Here is a 22,914-nt window from a genome sequence, read left to right on the forward strand (position 1 = left end):
CGCATAACTGTAGACCGCAGCGCTAAGTTGAGCGGTGCGGCAGGTGCTCAGTGAAACTGAACGCGTGTAAATTTTCTAATCTGAACTGGTCCTATTTATTTTCGATAGCAAACGATAATAACAGAAACTTTATCTATAGATAAACTTGTAAAGTCGAACGAAAGGAGCAGGGCTCCACAAAAGAATGATTCCGACACTCTGTTTCCCTTGTGACGCTAGTCGTGAAAATTCATCCGGACGCCCGGATGGACAATGGGTACTTTGGATACAGACCGATGCTGAAGGATCTCAGCAATTTGGGGTAGATGGGATGCCAATTGGTAGAAAACTATCTCTCTCATTAAAAATATCCGGGTCATTTACAACATCGTTGATTCATCACGAATCAAATTCGCGAAAGTCATGTATAAACAGCTGTGAACTGAGAAAAAAAAGAAACACGTTCATCAAACAACGTAAAATGCTATACGTATTATTAGTATAGCGTGCAATGCCAAAGAACACGTTCTACAGCGTAAAAAGATGCATCCGGTCTGAGTTCTCGTGCGCTTGCTGCTGCTGCTACCGAGTATGCTGTGTACCCAATCAGATATAAATATAACATAGAGTATATATAGACGTTGTACTAATTAATCGGGTATGCAACAACATGTTTCTCCCAATAGTAACTGAATGAGAGAGAAATAAGACCGTCGTGAATGAAGTGATACACTAATCTACTCAATCAATTTTTCCATGTTTTCTTGCGATGAAAGAAATCCATCTCGTTTAAAGGGATGTTTTTTAAAGCTGGGTGACCCTGATGTTTCAATTAAGCATCGTCAAAATATCGTTCATCTGCCTACTATAATAATATATACTGAGATTATTATTAAGTAACATTCCAATGACTATTACAGTAATAGAGTAAATAAATTTAGGTATAGAATTTATATGAGAGCGTCCTTATTAATTTGCTTTGCAGTGTAATAGTGTTACCGATCCCTCGATTATCTCTGCATTGGGGAAGGCTTCTAATAGCAGTTATAAATGTATATATCCAGTGTATACGGGCCTCACATTTATTCTCGATTTTTTCTAATAGTCTGCTCTTCTTTCAGGCGCAGTTGGAGCGATGCTCGACGATGTGCATAAAAGTGATGTGATGCCATCATGCTTTCTTATAAAAAAAGGCCGCGAGCAAAGTTAAAATCGTCAAACAAATGGTAGCGTTATTCCCAAATACCGTTACGTTGGCGTACAGGGAGCACGCACAAGTCTATCAAGTGAATCTTCCTTGATGTAACGGCGTTCCCATGCCGTCTTCGAATGTATTCTTCGTTTACGTCGAATAAAGACGCACACTTATAAGACATGAACGAGTATACAATTGTTTGCAGTAATATAATTATTATTGTAGGGTACAAACGTATGGCGAATAGGCGCTGAAAAAGAACACAGGAACGTCTCGCGTACTCGAGTAGTCACCAATAAGCGCGATCATTTGTTGCAGAGAGTGATCCCGTCTCAACGGGAAGAGGTGAGTCCATCGCAACTACGGCCGGACTTACCGATACGTTCGACTCGGCTTCGGTTTGTCCTTACCAAGAGGCCTCACTCGAGCTTGAAGTACTCCCGTTTAGCAACAGCGTGGCCGCAGCTGTAGCGGTAACAGGAGGACTGGATCACCATCATCAGTCCCATCCTTCGAATGGTGAAGGGCAATTACCTTCGCATTCCTCGTACTCGTTGAGGCATCGTCATCAATCAGCGATCGTCGACGGGCTTCCCGGCGTAATAACTAATCACGAATTACTCAGTTTGCCACTGGGTGGGGCCGGCGTCGGTGTGGGTGACAACACTCGAATAATACAGCCCGCGTCGATTGCACCATATCAGGCTCGTGCAGATAAGGAGGAAATCTGCTCCAAACGCGATGGCCAAGCGATGTATCATTGCCACCACTGCACGTACACGTCACTCCGTTTCCAGCACATGGAGAAGCACTACTATGCGAAGCATGCAGCCGTCAAGCCGTTCAACTGTCGTTATTGCCCACACAGGTTTCCGACGAAAGAACGCCGCGATAACCACGAACGCTCGAAGCACACTCTTGAGAAGCCATACAGATGCCGATTCTGTTCTCGCGGTTATCCTGCGTATAGCCAGTTGCATACGCATATACGGCTCAAACATGCGAACGTGCGGCACGTCCAGCAAGCGTCGGGGCAATCGCATTGACCGTTATAGGTAGAAACGCCAAGAACTAAGTTGAAAAGTAACAAGCAGTTGAATAAACGTGAATTATTTACACGATATAATATATATAGTGGGAAGGTATATTTAAAAATAATTTATATGTATCTGGGAGAAAGGTTACATAGTCGTAACGATCATGGAAGCAGAGGACCGGCATAATTCAAAGAGTAGTGAAGCATTTATATATGGTTTACAATAATCATCTTGTCCACTCCGTGGTCCTAACGACTTCTGATGTGCAAACATTTCATGTTTATGTGCTGGACCCTTGAGTGAGCCGAGGATCTTGAGCTAGCTGTTCCGGTCAGCTAACGGTAAATAACATAAGAACGGCGATTGTACTAGTCGTATATCATGCACACAACTCGGTACCTAAGTGTAACTAAGAGCTAGTAATTATGGTTATCTAAGTTTGTATTATACTGTTAGATAGTAAAGATCAAGTGGACCCATGCGCTCACTACGGAGTACATCGACGATTGGATAATTCGTAATAATCGTGGGGTGGTAGAATACTGCTGAGCTGCTGAAGCAGGACAAATTCGTTTCGATACGAAGGCGACAAGCTTCCACTCTCCCCGTGTCCGTCTGCAGCAGGCATCCTGCCTGAAACTGCAGCTTCGAACCTACCTAGTGATATACGAACTTCATTGTATAACATTAATTTTCAATCAGTGTCAAAAAGCAAGTAAATGCTAGCGGAAAAAATGGTCGACTGCTAGTCAGCAAGCCGGGAACCAATAAGAATTCAATTATATAGCTGGTACTCTAATATTATGTTAAGCTACGTAACACGTTCAGGTTAGCGCCGTAACGATGTTCCACTAAGAGATTATAGTTTTATATTAGCTATTTGTCAAAGGGTGATTGTGATACATCCATACAGCCGAATTTTTACCGTGTCGTTGTAAAAGAAAAAAAAAGGCCAAATGATATTGTGTGTCGTCTGACCTGTTATGAAGTTATTGAACATAAAATGTGTGAAATTATTTCTTCGATGTTTATAATATTACTATGCTACAATCGTTAAGTAGGGAAATAAAGTATCCCCAACGTAAACGTCTCATGAACTATCTCTCATTAGCAACAGAAGAATAATAAATGTATAAAACTATATTCAGTAAAACGTACCTTGAATATGATCAAGATTAGGTTTTAACAACACTTCTATTCTTTCAGACGCAACTGTCCTCGTGTGCTTACGAGACAGGTCCACCTTAACTGGGGCCACAGGAACTCAGTATAACCAGTCGACTGATCACGACTATGTACACGCTATGTTTTAAGTTATTAAATTGAATGTTGTTCCAAACTTAAATGAAAACATTATATCAAATGTAGCCTTGTTTATCGAATGTCACTTGGCCATTAGAGTTTGTAACAGTCAATAATAATGGTAACGCGTGGCGTAGCGTGTATGTTGACCGAGGCCAGCTTTGCGGAATTCTCAGCATATTTACGCAAATGTATATTGGTTAGCAGTAGAAGAATTGTTGCCTATTGTTATAGGCGAAGAGGGTATCAAATGACGACGTCGGGTTTATCCATTGTTTACAGGACCCACATTGGCACCGGTTGTGACCGACATGCTGGACTATAACAATAGCCTCAGTTCAATCGACGATTTGGGAATGTTCCGGCGCGAAGAAAAAACCTACATCTGTTTACTATGCAGTTATAAGACGGAGCACTCGTATACCATGCGGCGACACGTTCTACAGATCCATAGTTCTCATCGTCCTCATAAGTGCAATATATGTGGCAAGGTAAGATATACAATGTAGTACGCTTGTTATTACCGTCGTTATTACGAGCAGTGTATATAGGCGTAAGCGATGAAAATCGACCTGCGGACGATCTTCTCGCAGTCAATAAAACTAAACGGTTCGTTCCGCGCATGCGACAATGATAATATTTCGTTACTAAACTAAAAACAGCATCTTTCGAAGTGCACTGCTAAATTAGAGATCGTTCATCGACATGTGACTCAGACTTTAGGACCGTATGAACAACTGGTCCTTTGGAATCAGGCAGGGCCAATGAAGTTAGGTGCTTTAGCGCACGATCGTCCTCTATTGTCTATGCAAGTTGCTTTTTCTAACAACGAGAATGCATTACCGATATCACTAGATCGAACTGTCGCAGATGATTTACTTTTGTGTTCTGTGTGAATTTTGTGCGTTTTGAACGTTGACTAGTCTTTTGGGCGCAAGGACCATTTGTCGAAACATATGAAAGGCCGTCATGCCACGGAACGGCCGTTTTCGTGTGGCCTTTGTGACAAAAGTTTCGCCACGAGCTCAGCGTTCCAGCAACATCAACGTACGCCAACACATCTGATGCGAACCAGTGCAGCGGAAATCATTACCAATGAACCTATCGATCCTCCCACGATGGACTCTTTAATCAAATTAGAATACTCCAATGCTGCTTTAGGACTTTAAAATAAACACACAATGGGAAAAAAAACAGCATGACGTAATAATCATGACATAACTGATTAAGATAAGTCCAGACTTACGAACAAATCGGATATGGAGTTCGCTCTTGTTTAGCTTGCCCCAGTCACTTTGGCAGGGCAATTACTCATAAACGCATCTTGTCTGTTTAATTTAACAATGCAATGAATGAACTCCGACCGTTCCATTGCTTCTCCTATGGCTGTGTATAGAAAGATTCCGGATTGTGTTTAAAGTTGGTCTATTATTAAGCTATCAGTTTGACGGCATCACTAATCAAAAAGCATTGCTGTGCAATTAATTTTCCTCCACGACAGCTTGAAATAAGGCCCACTAACGAGTACGAATGTCTTACTTAGAACAGAGAGCCTTTCGAATACTGTTGACATCTTTGGTTGGTCCAATGGGTCGTTGAATAGTGCGGTGGGCGTGCATTAGGTTTGCTGTTAAAAAGGATAATATCAAAAACACGAGATGCTGTTTGTACTTGTGTCCATTAACATTGTTATTGGCCCCATCATGTAAGCAGAACACTTGTCATATGGATGCGTAACCAAGAACCTTAAGAGGCCATTATATGTACATATTAAACATACATCAAATTAATGGTCTCTGTCAACTCACGTGTTGCCAAGCTGCCATAGATCCAACGCATTAGGTCGCAACGCATAGACGTTTGCGAGTTGACGTATTCGCTATACGTGAACGTCTCGATAACCAATGAATAATATCTTGCTGCAGTATTTTTATATAAATCCATACAAAATACATAGAGAAATGTGTGTAGTGGGTATATGTTGTGGGTACATATATATAATGTCAAGTAGACCTTTCTATTATGGGACGCAGATGTGTTGATATATATATATATATCAAATTGGGAAAAGACAAAGCAATATGGAGGGACATTCTGCCGCTTTATATCCGGTCGTCTTACTGTAGCTCAGGATCGCTTTTGGTCGCATAACGACTGCGACACGGTACGTAAATCAGACAGGAGGGGGCAGTTCACAGAGCACTCAACAGCGATAACTGTTGTCACGCTAGGGTGTGCAAAAAAAAAAAGCAAATTTTATTATTAATTTTCATTTTAGTTTTCCTTATTTTCATTCTCGGCTGACAAGATATTATCGTCCCTTATTTAAACTCTGTTATATGTAATGGAAGGATACATTGGAACAAGTTGCCTGGACAGATATTGTATTTTAGTACGGTTAGTACCCGTACACTGCAAATCGATGTAAGTGAATTTAAGGTTAGGTAAGCCTGGTTGGATTCTGGTTTTCGCACAATAAAAATAACCGAAACAATTCTGTCAAACAGCCACTCTGTGCAGTGTTGCCGGTTTCAGAAGCAGAAATTTTGAGGTGCCGTTGAAATCGATTAGGACTGAACTGGAATCTAGAGAACTAGAGAACTATGGAACTAGAGATTTTTCTATAGCAGCAAATGCTATTGGTAACAGTCGACATAGATTCGTTGTAGATCAATGTACCTATTGTTACTCAACGCTGATATTGGATATAGCGCTTATTCAGAACCCATTTCAAGTTCAACTTAACCACTGTGTGTATGCTCAAGGCCAAAAATAGTTTTCTGTCGTTTCTATGTAGCACGGGTTTTGAGATGTTTGTTTTTATTTGCCTACAAATGAGAATTTATTGGATGAAGACAACCAAGCATATATGGATCAACATTCATTACTGCGTTTCTTTTTCAACAAGTTTATATTAACTTGATAACAGTTATGACTCCCTGTTATATTCGACTTGGACATGTGCAATTGTTCTTTGGGCTGATCCACACTTCACATAGAATAATCCTAATGAGCCAAGTGTTAAATATATATATATATATATATATTTATATATATGTGTATATATATATATACATACACACACACACACACATATATGAAAGCACCATAATTAACTTATATTCAACTGCTGTTGATGCAATGATTCTGTAGTGTGACATTCATAGGAAGGTCGAGGATAGAGTTGTGCCGAATATTTTGCTAACTGGTTTTATAAATAAATCAATTAAGAACGATTATATTCTGCTACAATTCCTGGATATTTCATTTTTCTGCCTGCCTGCATCCGTAGTTCTACCAGTGACTATCTCACTGCTGTACCAATATGGTGTCTGTAGTTCCCTCTGTGAGCTTACCTTTAGCTGAGACGATCTGAAATTAATGCAGTTCTTCCCATCACAGGATCTGAGGAACTAATCTCCAGCGTGTCACTTGAGCTTCATTCCGTTTCCGATAGAGTCAACCTCAACGCCTTAAGCCGATCACTGGTGATCAAGGGCCAAAGGGCCATTCGAGTGATTCGGTTACAATCTGGATAATGGTAACAGCACAAACCGTGTACATTTATAATAAAACATGGTCACATGCTTATGATTATACTTATTACCATGCAGTTAGCTAGCACCAAAAAGACGACTTGCTCGAATGTGTCTATGTTTTCCTCAAACCGGGCGTCGATTTTGGCATTTTTCAGGATTAGCTCCTTTTTCTAGACGGCTACCATTTGTCGAAGCTTTATCTTATGTCAAGTCACTAATGGCCTGTCGCTAATGGAGTTGAATGGTATCTACAGATTACTGTCATTTACAATTATTCAAGTGTATCGTACAATCTGACTCCCCGCCATAATGTGGGATCTGATTTTTTTTTGGAGAATTACTTGTCTCCGACAAATATATTCAAGGAATCGATCACGAAAAGGGGTAGTTAGGCGCGGTTGCTGTAAGCGGTTCAGTCCGAGAGTTTTCTGGTGACCGCGCCAGCAATAATAAAGTAAATAGATGAAAGAAGCATTGATTTCACCATCCGGGCCTGATCTGTACCGCCTGCACAAAAGGCTTCGTCCATGGACCTCAAGCGTTGAGCATCTCTGACCATTGCGTTAATGGTTTCAACCAGCTGTCAGCCCTGGACTTAGGCTGTTGCTATGCGAAAACAATACATGAGGAAATAGGAAGACCTGTCCTTGCGACAGCGCAGTGGCAACATGCCTTCGTCCTAAGTTTAGGCGCCCGTGGTGGTTGAGTTTGAAACTGAACGTAGACACGGTTTAGTTAGTACTGGCAGAGGCCAGCTGTCCGATCTGATAATTAACTAACGCAGAGCTGAACGTGGAACTCGAAACGTTTTTTCTGGATTTCGGAAGATCTCCCGTGCGACTCCAAAGGAGCGAGCAAAACATAATCTTTTTTCGATTAATTAATTCCTCTTAATTGAAAGCGCGTAAGCTGCACATGTAGCGCTTTAAACACTGCTCAGATTCATATCGATCAAATTGCCGATAGACCTTGAATAACGTTGAATTCTACCCTAATTTACATTGACTCATTGAGTAACTTGGTTGTTTATGTGGATACATACACTCATTCGCCTCACAAAAAAGCTGATGATCTACCTGGTAATTATCGACTTAGTGGATTCGGATTATTCTCAGAGCGTGAGAAGTTTTCCGCAAGACCAGTAATACCGATGACGTATGTAGGTCGTACATATTTGAGACCCTATAGAATAAGGCGACGAGCAAAAGTGAACGATGCTCTCCAATTAATATATCGAAAAAAAGTAAATCATAGATTTGTACGTCTTATTAAAGGGTGATAGTTCGTGAGAAGAGCCAGTTTCACGACTACCGTTGCCTATAGGGACATCTCGTCAATGAGAAAGCCATATCACTTTTACTTAGGTTCTGTCGTCGTCAGCAGAGTTAGATGTTTAGTAAGCTAATAATTAAGCAATGACGACTACGAGGCGATTCACTGAAGATAAATTGATACGGACTAATTATAATAAACGTTACTTGTCTTAAGATGAAGTCGTTGTATCGGTTCCATTGTTGTTACGACAAATACATATACGGGTTGGAATTCATGTCTACATTGAAGACATTGTAAGTGAAGTAATAGTAATTATCACGAATTCTACTAATTTTCTTATTTTTCTTTCAGATTCGACTCACTGCATTCGACTAAGAATCGTTGCCGTTATTGCCTTATGTTTCGCCTGCTTTACTTACTTTCTACTAATTTTATTTGAATATAATAAATTAATTATACTGTCCTTTATGTTTTCGTACGTTTTTGCTGCGTTCTTGTTTTGCGATTCGAATGTTCGCCTATGCACGTTCTGTAAAACTAACACTGATGGTATTTGCCAGAAGGACGTGGTACAGCGTAGAGCGTCTGATTGATTATTTTAAAGCCGTAAGATTTTTTATTGAAACTATGTTCAGCTATCGTTTTGTTTGAGTTTTGTATGAAATATATATATACACCAGAATATATGTTCCTCTTCTGACGTATACGAATTATTAGGAGCAAACGAAATGCTCCTACCTTCCGACCTGTACAGTGACCTGTCACGACTTATGGAACAGAATAACAACAACAACAACAAAAACAGCGCTTCTGGAGGCTCAGGCGGGAAATTCAGTCAGGTCGATGGACAACTACACATGGATGTGCCTATTGCAAGCGGTGGTTTGCAAGTTTTTGGGAGATCGTTTCGACACGATAACGACACGCAGAAAATTTTCCCCGAGGATGAGTTTATCGTACGCGATGCTGATGAAAGGTAAACCAAAACCACTACACAGATCCCCAGCCTTTATTTGAGAAAATGGTCGCCGAGATCACCATGGTACGGAGCAATCATGTTATGAACATACTTGACGCAGATAGACCTAAGGAAGTACTACAAAATTGCCACTATAATGTACTGTTAACGAATTATTAGCGCCTCGGGTCGACTCCGATGGTCGATAACGGGATATTACTGAGTGTCATGTTTGATTGATGGAGCAGTGTTTGATGTCAGTTCTGTGTTTATATCCCTAATGGCTTGTGTTTCATCAGAGGCTGCCATCAAATGTTGATTCAGTTACTCGATAGTAGTCTCTAATTAAGAACGGTAAACTAACCCGTTTACCTTCGATTCCTTATTGCAGATTTCGATGCACGTTTTGTGAACACAAGACATCATCAAGGTCTCGTTGTCGGGAGCATGTACGTACTCATACTGGGGTCAAGCCCTACCAATGCGAGTTGTGTGGACGCTGCTTTAACAAGCGCGAATGTCGGGATAATCATGTACGATCTCGGCACACGCTGGAAAAGCCGTACAACTGCAATCTCTGTCCCAAGAGTTATTCATCGTCCGCGGCACTCGCTGTCCATAGAAAAACCTGCCGCATGCGACACGGCCTCGTTTCCGAAAACCCCTAGCAAATGAAGACCCCGATGAGGAATCTAATCAAGGCAACGCTATAGTTTGACTTTTACGACAACATTATATTAGGACTTATATTGAAATTCAATGATTGTTGCTAAGATACGTGCACGAAGCACATGTCTTCCAACGCGGCAGTTCCGAGTTTGCTTATTATTTTTATCGTTGTTACCCTTTTTATTATTATTATTATTGTTGTTGTTTTATTTTTCACGTGACGTTTCTAAGCACAACGAAGTTTCTATTTACCAAGAAAACAAGGCAGCATGAGGCACATCGTTGATCATGATAAGATTATCGTATAATTTTTTTTAATACGATCATTGAACTCTTTGAAGGTACTTGTAATGCTTTCCGGTGAAAAGATCGGCTCATATCGAGGTTCGGTCGAGACGGTATCACAAACGAGCGAAGGTGCTGTGAAATGTTCGCTTTGTTGTCAGTGAGCAAGTGTGACACCGTATTAAACAAACAAGTAAAAATGCCATTTCAGGGTGCCAATCGGCTTCATCCTAATGGCACCAGCAGCAGTAGACCTATTGGTAAAGGCTGAATTAAATTTATCAGTATGTTGTATCATATTTACGATACGAATAGTGGTCAACTAATGGACACATGAGAGGTAAGAGTCGAAGGTCAACATTCCAGGCCATGCCTTATACATATATATATATATATATATATATATATATATATATATGTATAAATATATACAGAGTACAGCGAAAGTCACTTGAAAGTCTAAGAACCAACTGAATTTTACCTTGTGAGTACTTTAACCAACGTACGAGGAACATTTTTCAAACTTTCAAGAGGGTTTTGCTTTACTTTGCATATACACTATCGCTGCTTAAGCCGTGTTTTACCATTTATTATTCCAACTTACTATTATTATTTATTATGATTGCGATTAACATCTACTCGTATACTTTTTTTTTTGATGTAATGCATTGTATTGTATCTATATTCATGTAGATATTCGAAATCTGTGTGTGGTTCGCATGTTGGGAGTGTTTTTCTACTAATCCAATATCTGTGTCTGTATAGTTAACCGACATTCAGCTATGAACGGTGACCACATTGAAATGTATTTACCATTTTTTTTTTTTTGTTAGATTAGCGTTCGCATGAGCCCACACCAACAGTCAATATTAACTCTCGGCTAGTAGTTTGAGATTACTGAAACGTGGCGATTTTTACAAAAAATAACAAAAAAAAAAACAAAATTAATTAAAGCTTGATGTAGGCATAAGCAGAATAAAGGAAATGTTTCGAGCTTTACGTCCGGTACTGCCTTAGTTTAGCATTGCTTCAAACGGTTAATCCGTTCCAACGCGAAAAGTAGTATGTACACACCTGGTTTTAGGGTCAGAATACTTCAGCTGTTCCCAAGTCTACTAGGCGAACGAATCACAATGCAGAAAATTACGCATGACCATATCTATTACTTTCACATATATGATCAATTTTAGGACCGCAAGCAAAAAATAAAACGTTAATGCCAAGGCAAGACGACACGTCGTAGGACGCAGTAGCTAGTACATAATTACTTTTCTATTATTATTATTGTTGTCAAGATATTACCCGTTGACGCTCCCAACAATTATTCATTTTTTTTTTTTTATAGTTATATAAAAAGAGACGTTTGTTTATTGTCTGAATGCTTACGTAAGTGGATGTTTTATAACCAGAGACATTTCAAAAATGTCCCTGTTCATTATGAATGTAAACATAATTTACTCTGGAGATTGGTGTACGCTTATTTATTAGATGTTAGTGGATAGAATGTTTAGGAATAGGAAAAAAAAATGATACGGAGCTTACCGACATTTTTCATCGAATCATTCAAGTTATCATGATCGAACTAATCAAAATCAGAAGCTTTTGTCGCCTGATTTGAATCTAAAATGGTTGTGGTAATTATTTGGATATGGCCAATTTGTGCTAACGCGTTCTGTATGATGTATGAAAAAAATGAAGGAAAAATTGTGCCCTTGCAGATGTACATGTTTTACATTAATTTCGACAGGAAATTTAACAATGGTCAGGGATCTCATTCTTAAAAATACTACTTAAAACGGGAATCCACCGAAATAAATGCAGTGAGAAAGCGATACAAAGAAATTAATGACATTAGTTTTGAGACTGTAGCGGCCTTTAAAAGATAAAGCTCACTTAAATAATTAAAATGAATTAGCTATTTGGCCTAGAGGTGAGTAAGTTATAATAATTTTCTTGACAAATGCTAGAAAATCGAGTAAATAATCGTGCTACCTGTGTTGTAACGGTGCCAATTAACTACGCGTTCATTCAAGTTGGCTTTGCTAACCGCAGTACCTGGAAGTAATAACGAACGAGTACGCCCATGTTCTGCTCGTGCTTAGAACTAGGTAACTTGTATTTGGCACCGCCAGTGAAAACGGCGCAGGTCAGTGATGCATAGGCGCAACACAACGATACGAACGGACATATTTACTATTTTCGTCACGAAAAAGTCCTGCCCAAAAACTACAACTTTTTTTTTGTACGTGACGATATCCCTTAAAACTTCCTTAGAAGCATTCCGATAAATCCCGGTGAGATATTTGAGCGGAGCATATTCATTATATACATACATAAACATGTAATACCTTTATATATATATATATATATATATACATATATATGTGTATGTACTTTATATTGATAGAACTAAGCTCTATACATGTGACACCCTGTATGTACAGTAGGGGGCAACTAATCACTTGAGAAAGAGGCAAATGAGTGCCTAAATACAGCAACAATAGGGGATTACAGAGACCCAATTTATCATAAGCGTATCAATGTAAACAAGCTGGCATATAAAATGGCGATTCGAATGATTGGCATTTAAGAAGATATACTTGAAGCATACCTGATTCCCGTGACTGGTTTGGCTTTTTTCTCTACATTTTGGACCTCGACAACGCTTATCTATGTAGACAAATAACCGATACCTCGGCAGAAATGGCCTTAACTGGCTCAATGCTGCTGCTGCTGCTGCTGCTGTTTCCAATCTTTGTTGCTAATTTTGGATGACAGTTCTTGGATACAATTGTCACGCCATTATGCTATAGTAATTAACAGAAGAACAAAACAAATCCGACCCATCTTGCTACGCAATCACACGACCATATACACACTAATGTATACACATTTGGCTACAGTTTATGTAGTAGCCTATGGCGTCGAGGGCTCGATTTCTCGCCCACGATGATATGAACGCCAAACAACTCGGATGGATAGGGACGATAAATCATTACCTTCTTGACTCTGTGACCAATCGGGGTACTTACTGACGAGACTAGGCCTAAACATGCAACGCGTGTATGTCTGAAATATTAGAGAGGAAGTATATATATGTAAAATCTTTCAAAAAGATTCATTGTCGCTAGCGTCGACGTCTGTCTGTAGTTTTTCCCCGTGACGACTGTGTAGTAGAAACCACAATGATTATGATGGAGCTGTATAATTACGTGTGTTTAAATGCCAAGTCGTTTGAGTAATGAGCGCTAATTAGATCCTATGCGAGTTTAGGACAACGGTTACCTCTTGCCATGATTTTACCGCGAAGAAAATTTTCTTGACTAATAATAACAATAACAGTAATAGTTTGTATTAATTTAGAGTAACGGTCGTGATGCAACGAGATGTTTGTGCCATTCAGGGTTGGTTCAGTGTGATCAGAGAAAGGGTCACATTAACTGCTTCAATAGTGCCAATTTCTCTCATTGAGTATACGAGCTTTTGGATCTAGTTGTTGTCATCATTTGGTCGCTTCACTATATCATGTAAGGCGTTCGGCCAGACTTACTACTCGATTGATGTCTTCATTCACAAGGAGAAAGGGAAGAGGAAAAAATGCAAGAAGCACAACGTACGCGGGCATTGCTAATTATTATTATTATTATACTAATTTCGTTCTTTGTTTATCTTTCGTTATTAGTCATAGCTGGACATTTATTTACCATTAGCTACTAGAAACTATTGAGCGAGTCGAATAAACGGAAATACTGAGAAGCTAAACTGCTAAGATACTTTGAGAGAGGCATCGATTTTGTCGCGTAATGATGAGATCCCGGGTGGGGTGTTGGGGCGCGGGGGGGAGGGTGGGGGGGGGCATTATTTTACTGTTGATATTTTTGGCTTTTGAATGCTGACATGTTGTTGGCCAGCCGTGACACATTTTTATTGTAATATACCGAGACACACACATTTATACACTTATATGGACAATCAACACTTTTGTCAATGGCGATTTGATGAAGCCAATAGCCAATGATGTACAAGACGCAATGTGTAAACGAGCCAACTGATACGAACGTCAGTACGATATACTGTGTACAATACACTACACCGTCGACAAAATGCCGCCTGTATAATAATCGCAATATTGATTGATATATACTATATATTTACTATACAGCGGGATTAAGAACAAATCTAATGTGAACAATGTAAGGTTAAGGCAATAAATTTACTTAGATCATTTATTATTAAAGAAATAAAGTTGTGCTTGTTTTTATTCGTTTTATTGAGTTACTGTCTGACGGTGCGCGTCCATGAACGCGTATTTTGCAATAAAAACACCGCTTCAACTCTTTGCGCAGTTATCTAATATTTCGTTTGCTTTCAGAAAGATTAGCCTGCCTTGCCGTATACTCAATCGTATCCCTGAATTGTTCGTCTCGGTATAGACAGTGTGGACGATCACGCACTGCAACGAACAAGATGGCCTATCCAAAAAAGAACTAATGAACTATCGGAGCACGCCTGCTCGCTATCTTTCATTAATCAGTAATAATCCCATCCACATACCCTTCGAAAATATATGTATATTTCTAATAAATAAATCTGTTGCCATTGATTTCGTATTGACACTATTTTGATTAATGAATTGCTTGATCAGTTTTGGTTTATCTGTCACTCCCGTTTCTGCTTTTCTATTATTCCTCCGTCTTCTTTTTTCGCTTTTATATTTTGCCCCGGTTCTTCTTTAATATGAACTGCTATCTGGTACGGCGTGCAATGATGCGCAACTCGATCGATTTTCGGGGGATTCCACTTCCTTTTTCCTTATCTACCGAAAATGCAACTTTTTGCAACGACTTGAAACGTACGTAAACAACTGTCTTTGACTGACGATTATATCTTTGCAAGGACTAAGCAACTTTCAGAGCTCTGGGCAGGTATTGCAGTCAGGCGACATACATTTCGGAGATTATTTCGTATTTGCATTCAACATATATATAGCGACATATGCTTTACACGATTTGCCATAATAGCGTATTATTCATATTTTTCTCTTCCATCTCGTCCTCCCTCGACGTCTTCAGATGTTGGACTCAAAGATGACATTGATCGAGCACAACTTCACGCTGTCTTCAGCCATCTATTCAGTATTGTGCCCTCATCACAACAGTCGTGCAGCTCCCTTAGTCCCTCTCCCAGCCATTCAAATAACGGCACCGCTAGCAACAATACCACAGATGAATTGAATTCATCTAGCCTGCAGCTTTTAGAACGCGCTCCGTGTCGTGACCTTGCCAACTTGTCTGTGCGTGACCCTGACGGGTTGTTCCGTTGCCTCGTCTGTAACTACAAGTCTAACCGAAATATGAAGACCCATCTGCGGACGCACACCGGTGAACGGCCTTATGCTTGCGAATTTTGTGGTAAAGGCTTCACCGTACGCAGCGTTATGATGAATCATGTACGAGCAATTCACACCAAGGAAAGGCCGTTTAAGTGCGAAAAGTGTGGCCAAGGCTACCCGTCCACCCCGGCTCTGTACGTGCACCGAAAAACCTGTCCAGGGGTACCGAGCCCCATCTAAATTCAAGTGGATTCTCTCTACTACTATCCTGACGTAGTATATTCACATTACGTCACGTCCGCTTCATATCTATTACAAACACTATTATATATACTTGAATCTAAACATAACGTACGATATTTTCATGATAGTTTGTCCTCAGTTATGTAGGTCAAAAAGGCTACCTCTTTTACAATGTATACTTTCAATTAATAACCATTTTCTATTATTACTAGTATTATTGTCAGTGTAATGCAGTGGAGCTAGAGCCGATTGCTGTTAACGTGTGGCCAATATTTTACCAGCAAAAACAAAATCTGTTTTGTGAGGAGCACTCACCAGGTCCTTCTAATTTTCAGCCTATGTATGAATTTAATTTGTACAATCAGGAATGTTCATTAGATAGTAGATGCACACGCGCAATTTATTGTTAGGTTCAGTTAATGAATTGTTGATTTCTATAAAATTCAACTCAGGAATCTACTTTCTGTATTGTTTATGTTATTCCATCCCCCCCCCCCCCACACACACACACACATGCACAAACAATAAGCCGTGCGTGAATTGGTCGGCAATCAAATTAGATTGCTATATTTTTAATTGATCTCATTTAGAATCAACTATATTCCTTACAAAATGGCTCGATCTAACGTAACTGCACCGCTTTGAAACACAGGAAAACTATTAAGTGAGCGGTTGGGTATGTTCGCGTTAGCAGCCCTAATCGATGGGTAGAATATTGACGAATACTTTATGTTCGTACCATAAACGCATTAGTACCTGAAAAAAAGGAATGTATTCAATGGGAAGTAGAAGCTCATATAGAACTATATATAGATCATAATTTTTAGCGACAAAAACGAATGATCATCTTCTTTCATTCATGTGTGTTACCTAGTATAGAAGATCTCATTTTTGACTTAACGTTTATGCGAAAATAGTGGCGCGTTTACACACAGATATGAATATATAGAAACATAACAGACATGGAGAGGTTTTGCAGTGCATAATGCCCAGCGTCTGGTAGCGGCATAATCTTATCGTCTACAATGGACTGGCTTTACCGCCAATCTGTTAATTAATTGGTATCCAGACGCCTATACTTATTTAACCCAATGAGGTTGCCCAACGAATGCTTAATAAACACATATATATATGTATATATATATATATATATATATATATATAAGTATACTATCCGTTCGTAGTTCTTTATAAATAGTAGGTAGCCTGCATGCAGTTGCCAGAATTTACATCATTTCATCGAAATCTGTCAAAATTTAGCTCGATCCCATCCATCGGATACCCGATTATAATACATTATTAGAGCATTTTTTGTTTCTCTAACCTCCGTGCAGTTGGAAAATTGAGTTTATCCTATGGCATGAATATCTGACATCCGGCATTGATAAATGTGAGTACCATTGCGTTTTTTTTTCGTTAGCATGCCGATTATTAATTTCTGTTATCAGCCATACCGTAGTATCAGCGAGCACAGTAGTCCTTATCGCTTACTTGACGATCTCACCGATACCAATTCTGTGCTAACTTCTTACAGACCTAATTCGCGTATCGTTCCGGCACGTGCTTCGTGCGCCCCAGCCACAACCACCGGCAGTTACCTCAGCTGGAAATACATCCGAGTTCCTTGTCCGGCTGGCAGATTCCTCATTCCAATGCTCGCTATGCGGTTACGTCTCAGCGAACTCATCCAACGTCATTCGACATATTCGAGTGCATACAGGCGAGAAGCCGTTTGCGTGCAGCTTCTGTGGGAAGGCGTTTACCCAGAAAGGCGCTATGCAGAAACATGAGAGAAGCCATGAGCGGGCGGCATTTCAAGAAGTCGCAACTGAAACGTGCGAGCTAAGGGCTAACCAGGCCAGTGAAATCGCGCAAAAAGAACAACGGCACCAACAAGAGCAGCAACAGTCCACGGAGAGCGACATTGATAGCAAATCAGACCGAGGCCCTAGCCCGGCCGCCGACCCTACAGCCCCTACAATCATGCCAGTAATGGATGCGTTTTTATCAGCGGCAAAACTAAAGTCGTTATGAGACTGTGGATAAATTCATGGAAAAAAATTCAATCTCAAACTGTTAATTGGAGCGCTGGATTTTGTGAAATAGTAACACTAGGACCTGGAACCGTAACTGCCTATTAAGTAGTTTGATGTTGCGGCAGATGGGGACATAGATGTAACGAAATTTTTACAGGCGATTAGGTGGCCTGGTCTGGTCTATTTGAGAAAAAACATTTGATCTCGACAGTTTTTTACTGATCGACTCTGACGGTATTATTCTCTCCGGCTTAGCATCGTCGTCCAGGACTCGTTCAGAAGTGTCAAATGTGTCTATGCCAAAATGGTCATTGAAGTGCCCGATGGCAGAATTGATTCGATTTTGGCCACGAAACTCGCTGGCCGGCCATATAACAATCACTGGGGCCTTCAGAGTAGGTAAGAGAGTCCAGTGAATTGCAGTTATAGAATTGATCGTTGCTGGTTGATGCAAAGTGTGATCGTTTTTTTGTATAAAGTGTAATATTTACAATTTATTTTTCACTTGTAGCATCAATCTCAGGGACATACATTGCTTTTACCCACACAGTTTTACGAACGGCCTCCTACATACAATTCTATTCTCAATTTAATTAAAGAATTACGTTGCATTACGAATAGTATAAATGTTGCTACTTGTTTACCGTCACAGTGCAATACACAAGCTCTATGTAATGTTTAGAGCTACGAAACTCATAAAAATATCAAATAGTTTTTAGCCGAATGACGCATTTACCTAATATCCTTAATAACAAATTACCAGTAGATCGTAAAACAGCTTTTTACGTTAAAAGAATCAACGGTTCCTTTACTAGGCCTGACCTTACTACTACTGCTACTAGATACTAGTGCCTCTCGTGCGTCTTCGTGAATGTGTTTTCTGTCTTGTTACGTGCATATTATGCAGATATCTGATTAACTTTGCATTGATCTATGCCGTCTCATGTCGTATGAGTCAACAAAAGTGAACGTCCCGATTCATTTGAACCTAGCTTTTTGAATAGTATCTTTCACAAAACTCTGTGCCAAAAACAGTCGATGCTTTGAGCATTACGCAGCACGAGCCGACCGCGGCAGCAGATTAAAAACTGCAACGTTTTTTCATCGATTTACTTCTGCAAATCGTAAGGAGTCAAAGGTCCACCGAACATATGTTTCAGAAAGTGCCATTTCTCACCGAGAATTCGAACATTCTGTCTATTTTGGGTTACCGTCGCATCTATAGCTACTAACAGCCATTTGACATAACCCAGTTCCGTCGATTTTCGTCAGACCAAATTCACGAATTAGACACACATGAACAAAATATCGCATTGTAAATACGCCAGCGTTACAATACATGCTTAACCGTATCGAGAAGAATAACCGACGATGATTTAATGAGCTAGCTCGTAGTAATGGGTAGTTTGGGTATGCCATACATTTATTACTAAACGTGTACGCATCACTAAATGGGGTTGGTTTAGAGGAATTGAATATAGGTTTACGATTAGGGTCCGTTGAACCTGGCTATATACTATGAAAGGAAGCATCTGAGCGGAAGACATTCGTATACGGATGAGTATTCTTCATATTTGTACGACTGTTATCCTACCTGTTTCCCAACCGCAAACGTATTACGTACCTAGTGCTTAAAGATCAATGTGTATATTTGTGATATTTATGTCTGTGTTGACGCTTACTCATGTGTATATAACCATGATAGTCCCTTTGATATCTACATTCGTGTACGATTTCATTACACAGGTAACTTTATGTGTTATTATTATATATATCTGCACATAATGTGATACTACTTACTGTGCATTTAGTTACCATCTCGATATACACATATATATATTTATCTCAATAATACTCAAAATAACCTTTGAAATTTGGCAAAACCGTACAGGCAGTCATTCACGGCGGAGTCTGTTGCCATGGCAACATCTAGGTTCAGTACTGATGTGAACGGCGATCGCCAATACGTGCCTAACCATATTCATTCCCTACCGTGTAATCCAAAAGGTAACAATCGGCAAGAAAATGTAAAAGATAACATAAGCTACGTTGCTACAATTAGTGCTAGCTTTTTTGCCTCTGTCGTCGAATGTTTCGATATTGTCCCAATTGGAAATCGAACCGCTGGAGTGGTTATCACAAAAACAGGAATCCACAGCAGGCGTATTGGATGTCTGTGATGATATGCACTTGTTCCATAAGGAATTATCAACTTATAATCATGCAGAACGGCATTAAGTATAATTTCGATCGAAGTTGTTAGTTGAGGTCGAGGTACCGTACGCGAAATTTACCAATATCATATAAATTGAAGACGTACGTGCTGTTAGTTACACTGGGACACTATATATTCTGTATGATGAAAAGTAGGATTTATGAAATATTATAACGAGCAAACTAGTCAAGCGGCACGACCAGCTATAGCTAGCTGTCTTCTTATATACCCTATAGTCTTCATAACACATATTCCGTATAGCAATTATGTGTTTCATTAGTATATAAGATAACACTATTGATAATATTAAATAAAGTGAATTAAGCGTGCCTTTTTGACGAAAACAAAACTGTGTTCTCTTGTCGTGCCTAAACGTATAAAGATGATTGTTGAGTGATATTGAACTGTAGCTAATAAGAGATAGTTTACTTGCAGGTGACTTGGCGCGTTTCCCGCACAGGAACGTTGACTTCCAACAGGATCTAACCAAGCTGATGAAATAAACATGTGACAACAAGCCATATTGACCTTATTAATAAATTATAACTGTTACAAATTCGTTTACGCTGCACTACTACGGTGCTTTCCTATTATAAGGGTACCTGTATACATACAAGTTTATTACACTGCTATTGTTATTATACACCTAACAAATTCGAAAACCTCGACAATTTGTCAACAATGCAGAATTAGCAGACGAAATTCGGTACAGGTTCACACCATAGCTTTTGAGTTCTTTTGCTATTTGTTATTACAGTCATGATCAAATTATATCTACGACTACAAATCGATAGAGTATTATTAGAGAATACATAGGTAAAAATATCGTTTAAGTTAACCTGTTAAGGTTCTATTTTTCGATAGTAAGGGTGGCATAAAATACTGGTGAAGAAGAAGCTCAGCGAGATAACAGTTAGCGACTGGTGCAGTCATCTCATGAAGGACCACAGAAATAATGGCGATACCTACGGACCTTAATGAAAAATCGAGTTACTGCAATCACGGAAGATTTTGAGCGTCAGCTAAATTAGACACTCGTCAAAACAGTTATTATAAAATCCTAATGGAAACAGTGAAGAGGCATTTTCTAAAAGAACACAAATGCACTGTGTTATAGGGACAACTTTTACCAGCGACACACGCGCCTGAAGCACACCGTTGCCACAAATAAGACATGAGTTAGTTTGTCGGGTTTAACAGAAAAGTACTGGCTGAAAAAGATCGCCTCGAAAAAATGGAAAGCCTTTGTATTGAAATTCTCATAATTTCAATAGCTTGGATGCCTTAAAGAACGTGTTTGGCGGCGTAGTGTATCCTGCCCTCTGAAACAAGGTGTAATGAGAATTTACTATACATCATCCTTCATATTCATTAATTGATGAATAGTAATGAAAATTGCCATATATGATTTACGAGTCATTCAGATTTTCCGAGCTTCTCCGGACAACCTACTGTTTTAGCTTTACTTTTTATTTAGTTAATCCAATCCAGAATCCCACATTCTGTCCCACTGTCTATATATAACTATATAAGTGCGCCGGCAAGACGATCCCTATCCCTTCAATACTAAACTCCCTACAAATTCGCAGGTAAAGCTAATCGAGGGCGCGGACCTAATAGCGCGTAATACAATGCGAAGACATGATCCAACAATTTTTAAGTAATCTTTATTACTCGCTTGTCCAAACATTGTAGGTAAGTCTGCATGTCGAAAGAAAACTACCCCTACGATTTTCAACTGATAGTTAGCACATTTATTGATCAAAGATAGCATCTATCAATTTGTTCCTTTTGCGGTATTCGCGCTCTGTGTGTATCTCGTTTGCTTGCCTTGACGTCGGCGTCCCCTCACAGGTAGTTATTTGCTGACACGGCGTGGCAGGCCTCCGCGAGATATCAATTTCCCCGTAGCCATTGAAGAGAATCCCGACCTGCATTCGGAGCAACGTCGGGTCTATCGATGCACGATGTGTCACTACAGCACAGCGGTAAAGGGCAGTATGGAAACACATGTTCGGAGGCACACAGGCGAGAAGCCGTTCGAATGTGGCGCGTGCGGGAGGGCATTCGCGCAGCGTGGGATCCTTTATCGACACTTTCGGGAAGTGCATCAGAACGTCAAGCGCCATGGGCGTTTCGAAGACTTTATGTCGTTCTAGGGTTGGCCTAGTGTTGAGCTACAAATAAGCCTATGTTAATATGAATCTACTTCTTACAATGGCCTGACCAGCGAAGATACGGGACTGCCAGTAAAATGGTAATTGTAGCGGCAACGACTAACAACAACGATTATGTCTGTAATGTATAGGACTTGGTTAAATTTTCTTTTTATCACAGCTACAAGATCATATCGCTGATAGATGTATCTGTTTGTGGCGGACGCCAGGATAAGGCGATACAAAACAGAGAAAACAGTAATTTACTGAAACTTAGGTGAGTCCATTCTCATCGACACTGTGTTTTTATAGATCAAACGCTCACGCACAAGAGAGAGCCCGTTTGGTAAGATAATTAAGTTTCTTTTATCGGCTGTAAGGTTTTAAAGACGGACATTCGTCAAAATGTTCATCATTCAATGCAAACGATTAGACCTCATCGGCAGCACAATAATAATATATCGTTTTAGTAACAGCCACTTGTAAGTGTTTTTGCCTCTATGTACGTGGCCGAGAAAATGGTACATATGGCTGCTGAATGCGGAGTAAACACCGCGCTTTACCTACGTCCTCACCATTATTAGATCGATGTTATTATACATCAGCAGTGTGACCGATCCTGCAGCCTGTACCCCACTACGTGTTATGTGCTGGTGACATGAAAAATATATATTTATTCTAACTACTGCAAAT

General features: G+C 39.7%; 3 protein-coding genes across 3 annotated transcripts in view; all 3 read left to right on the top strand.

Moving 5' to 3' along the window:
* Positions 1-14,484, top strand: part of LOC111250867 (uncharacterized) — a 37,447-nt gene extending 22,963 nt beyond the window's left edge. The window contains exons 7-10 of the mRNA XM_086990503.1: positions 1,101-1,184; positions 1,493-2,181; positions 8,993-9,303; positions 9,677-14,484. Coding sequence (XP_086846629.1) covers positions 1,101-1,184; positions 1,493-2,181; positions 8,993-9,303; positions 9,677-9,953 — 1,361 coding nt within the window. The 3' untranslated portion in view covers positions 9,954-14,484. The remainder of the gene's footprint in view (positions 1-1,100; positions 1,185-1,492; positions 2,182-8,992; positions 9,304-9,676) is intronic.
* Positions 1,092-6,765, top strand: LOC147755540 (uncharacterized). The gene is made up of 3 exons (XM_086990031.1): positions 1,092-3,506; positions 3,796-4,004; positions 4,437-6,765. The coding sequence occupies exons 2-3, from the start codon at positions 3,825-3,827 to the stop codon at positions 4,680-4,682; spliced, it is 426 nt and encodes a 141-aa protein (XP_086846157.1). The 5' UTR covers positions 1,092-3,506; positions 3,796-3,824; the 3' UTR covers positions 4,683-6,765.
* LOC111251267 (uncharacterized) lies at positions 10,439-22,908 on the top strand. Its single transcript, XM_086990504.1, has 5 exons — positions 10,439-10,499; positions 15,312-15,809; positions 17,349-17,838; positions 18,106-18,245; positions 21,899-22,908. Exons 1-5 carry the CDS (start codon positions 10,439-10,441, stop codon positions 22,222-22,224), a joined length of 1,515 nt encoding a protein of 504 aa, XP_086846630.1. The 3' UTR covers positions 22,225-22,908.
* Positions 22,909-22,914: the final 6 nt, after the last annotated feature.

The sequence above is a fragment of the Varroa destructor genome, unplaced genomic scaffold (genome assembly GCF_002443255.2).
Source record: "Varroa destructor unplaced genomic scaffold, Vdes_3.0 BEIS01000005.1, whole genome shotgun sequence".
Taxonomy (NCBI): domain Eukaryota; kingdom Metazoa; phylum Arthropoda; class Arachnida; order Mesostigmata; family Varroidae; genus Varroa; species Varroa destructor.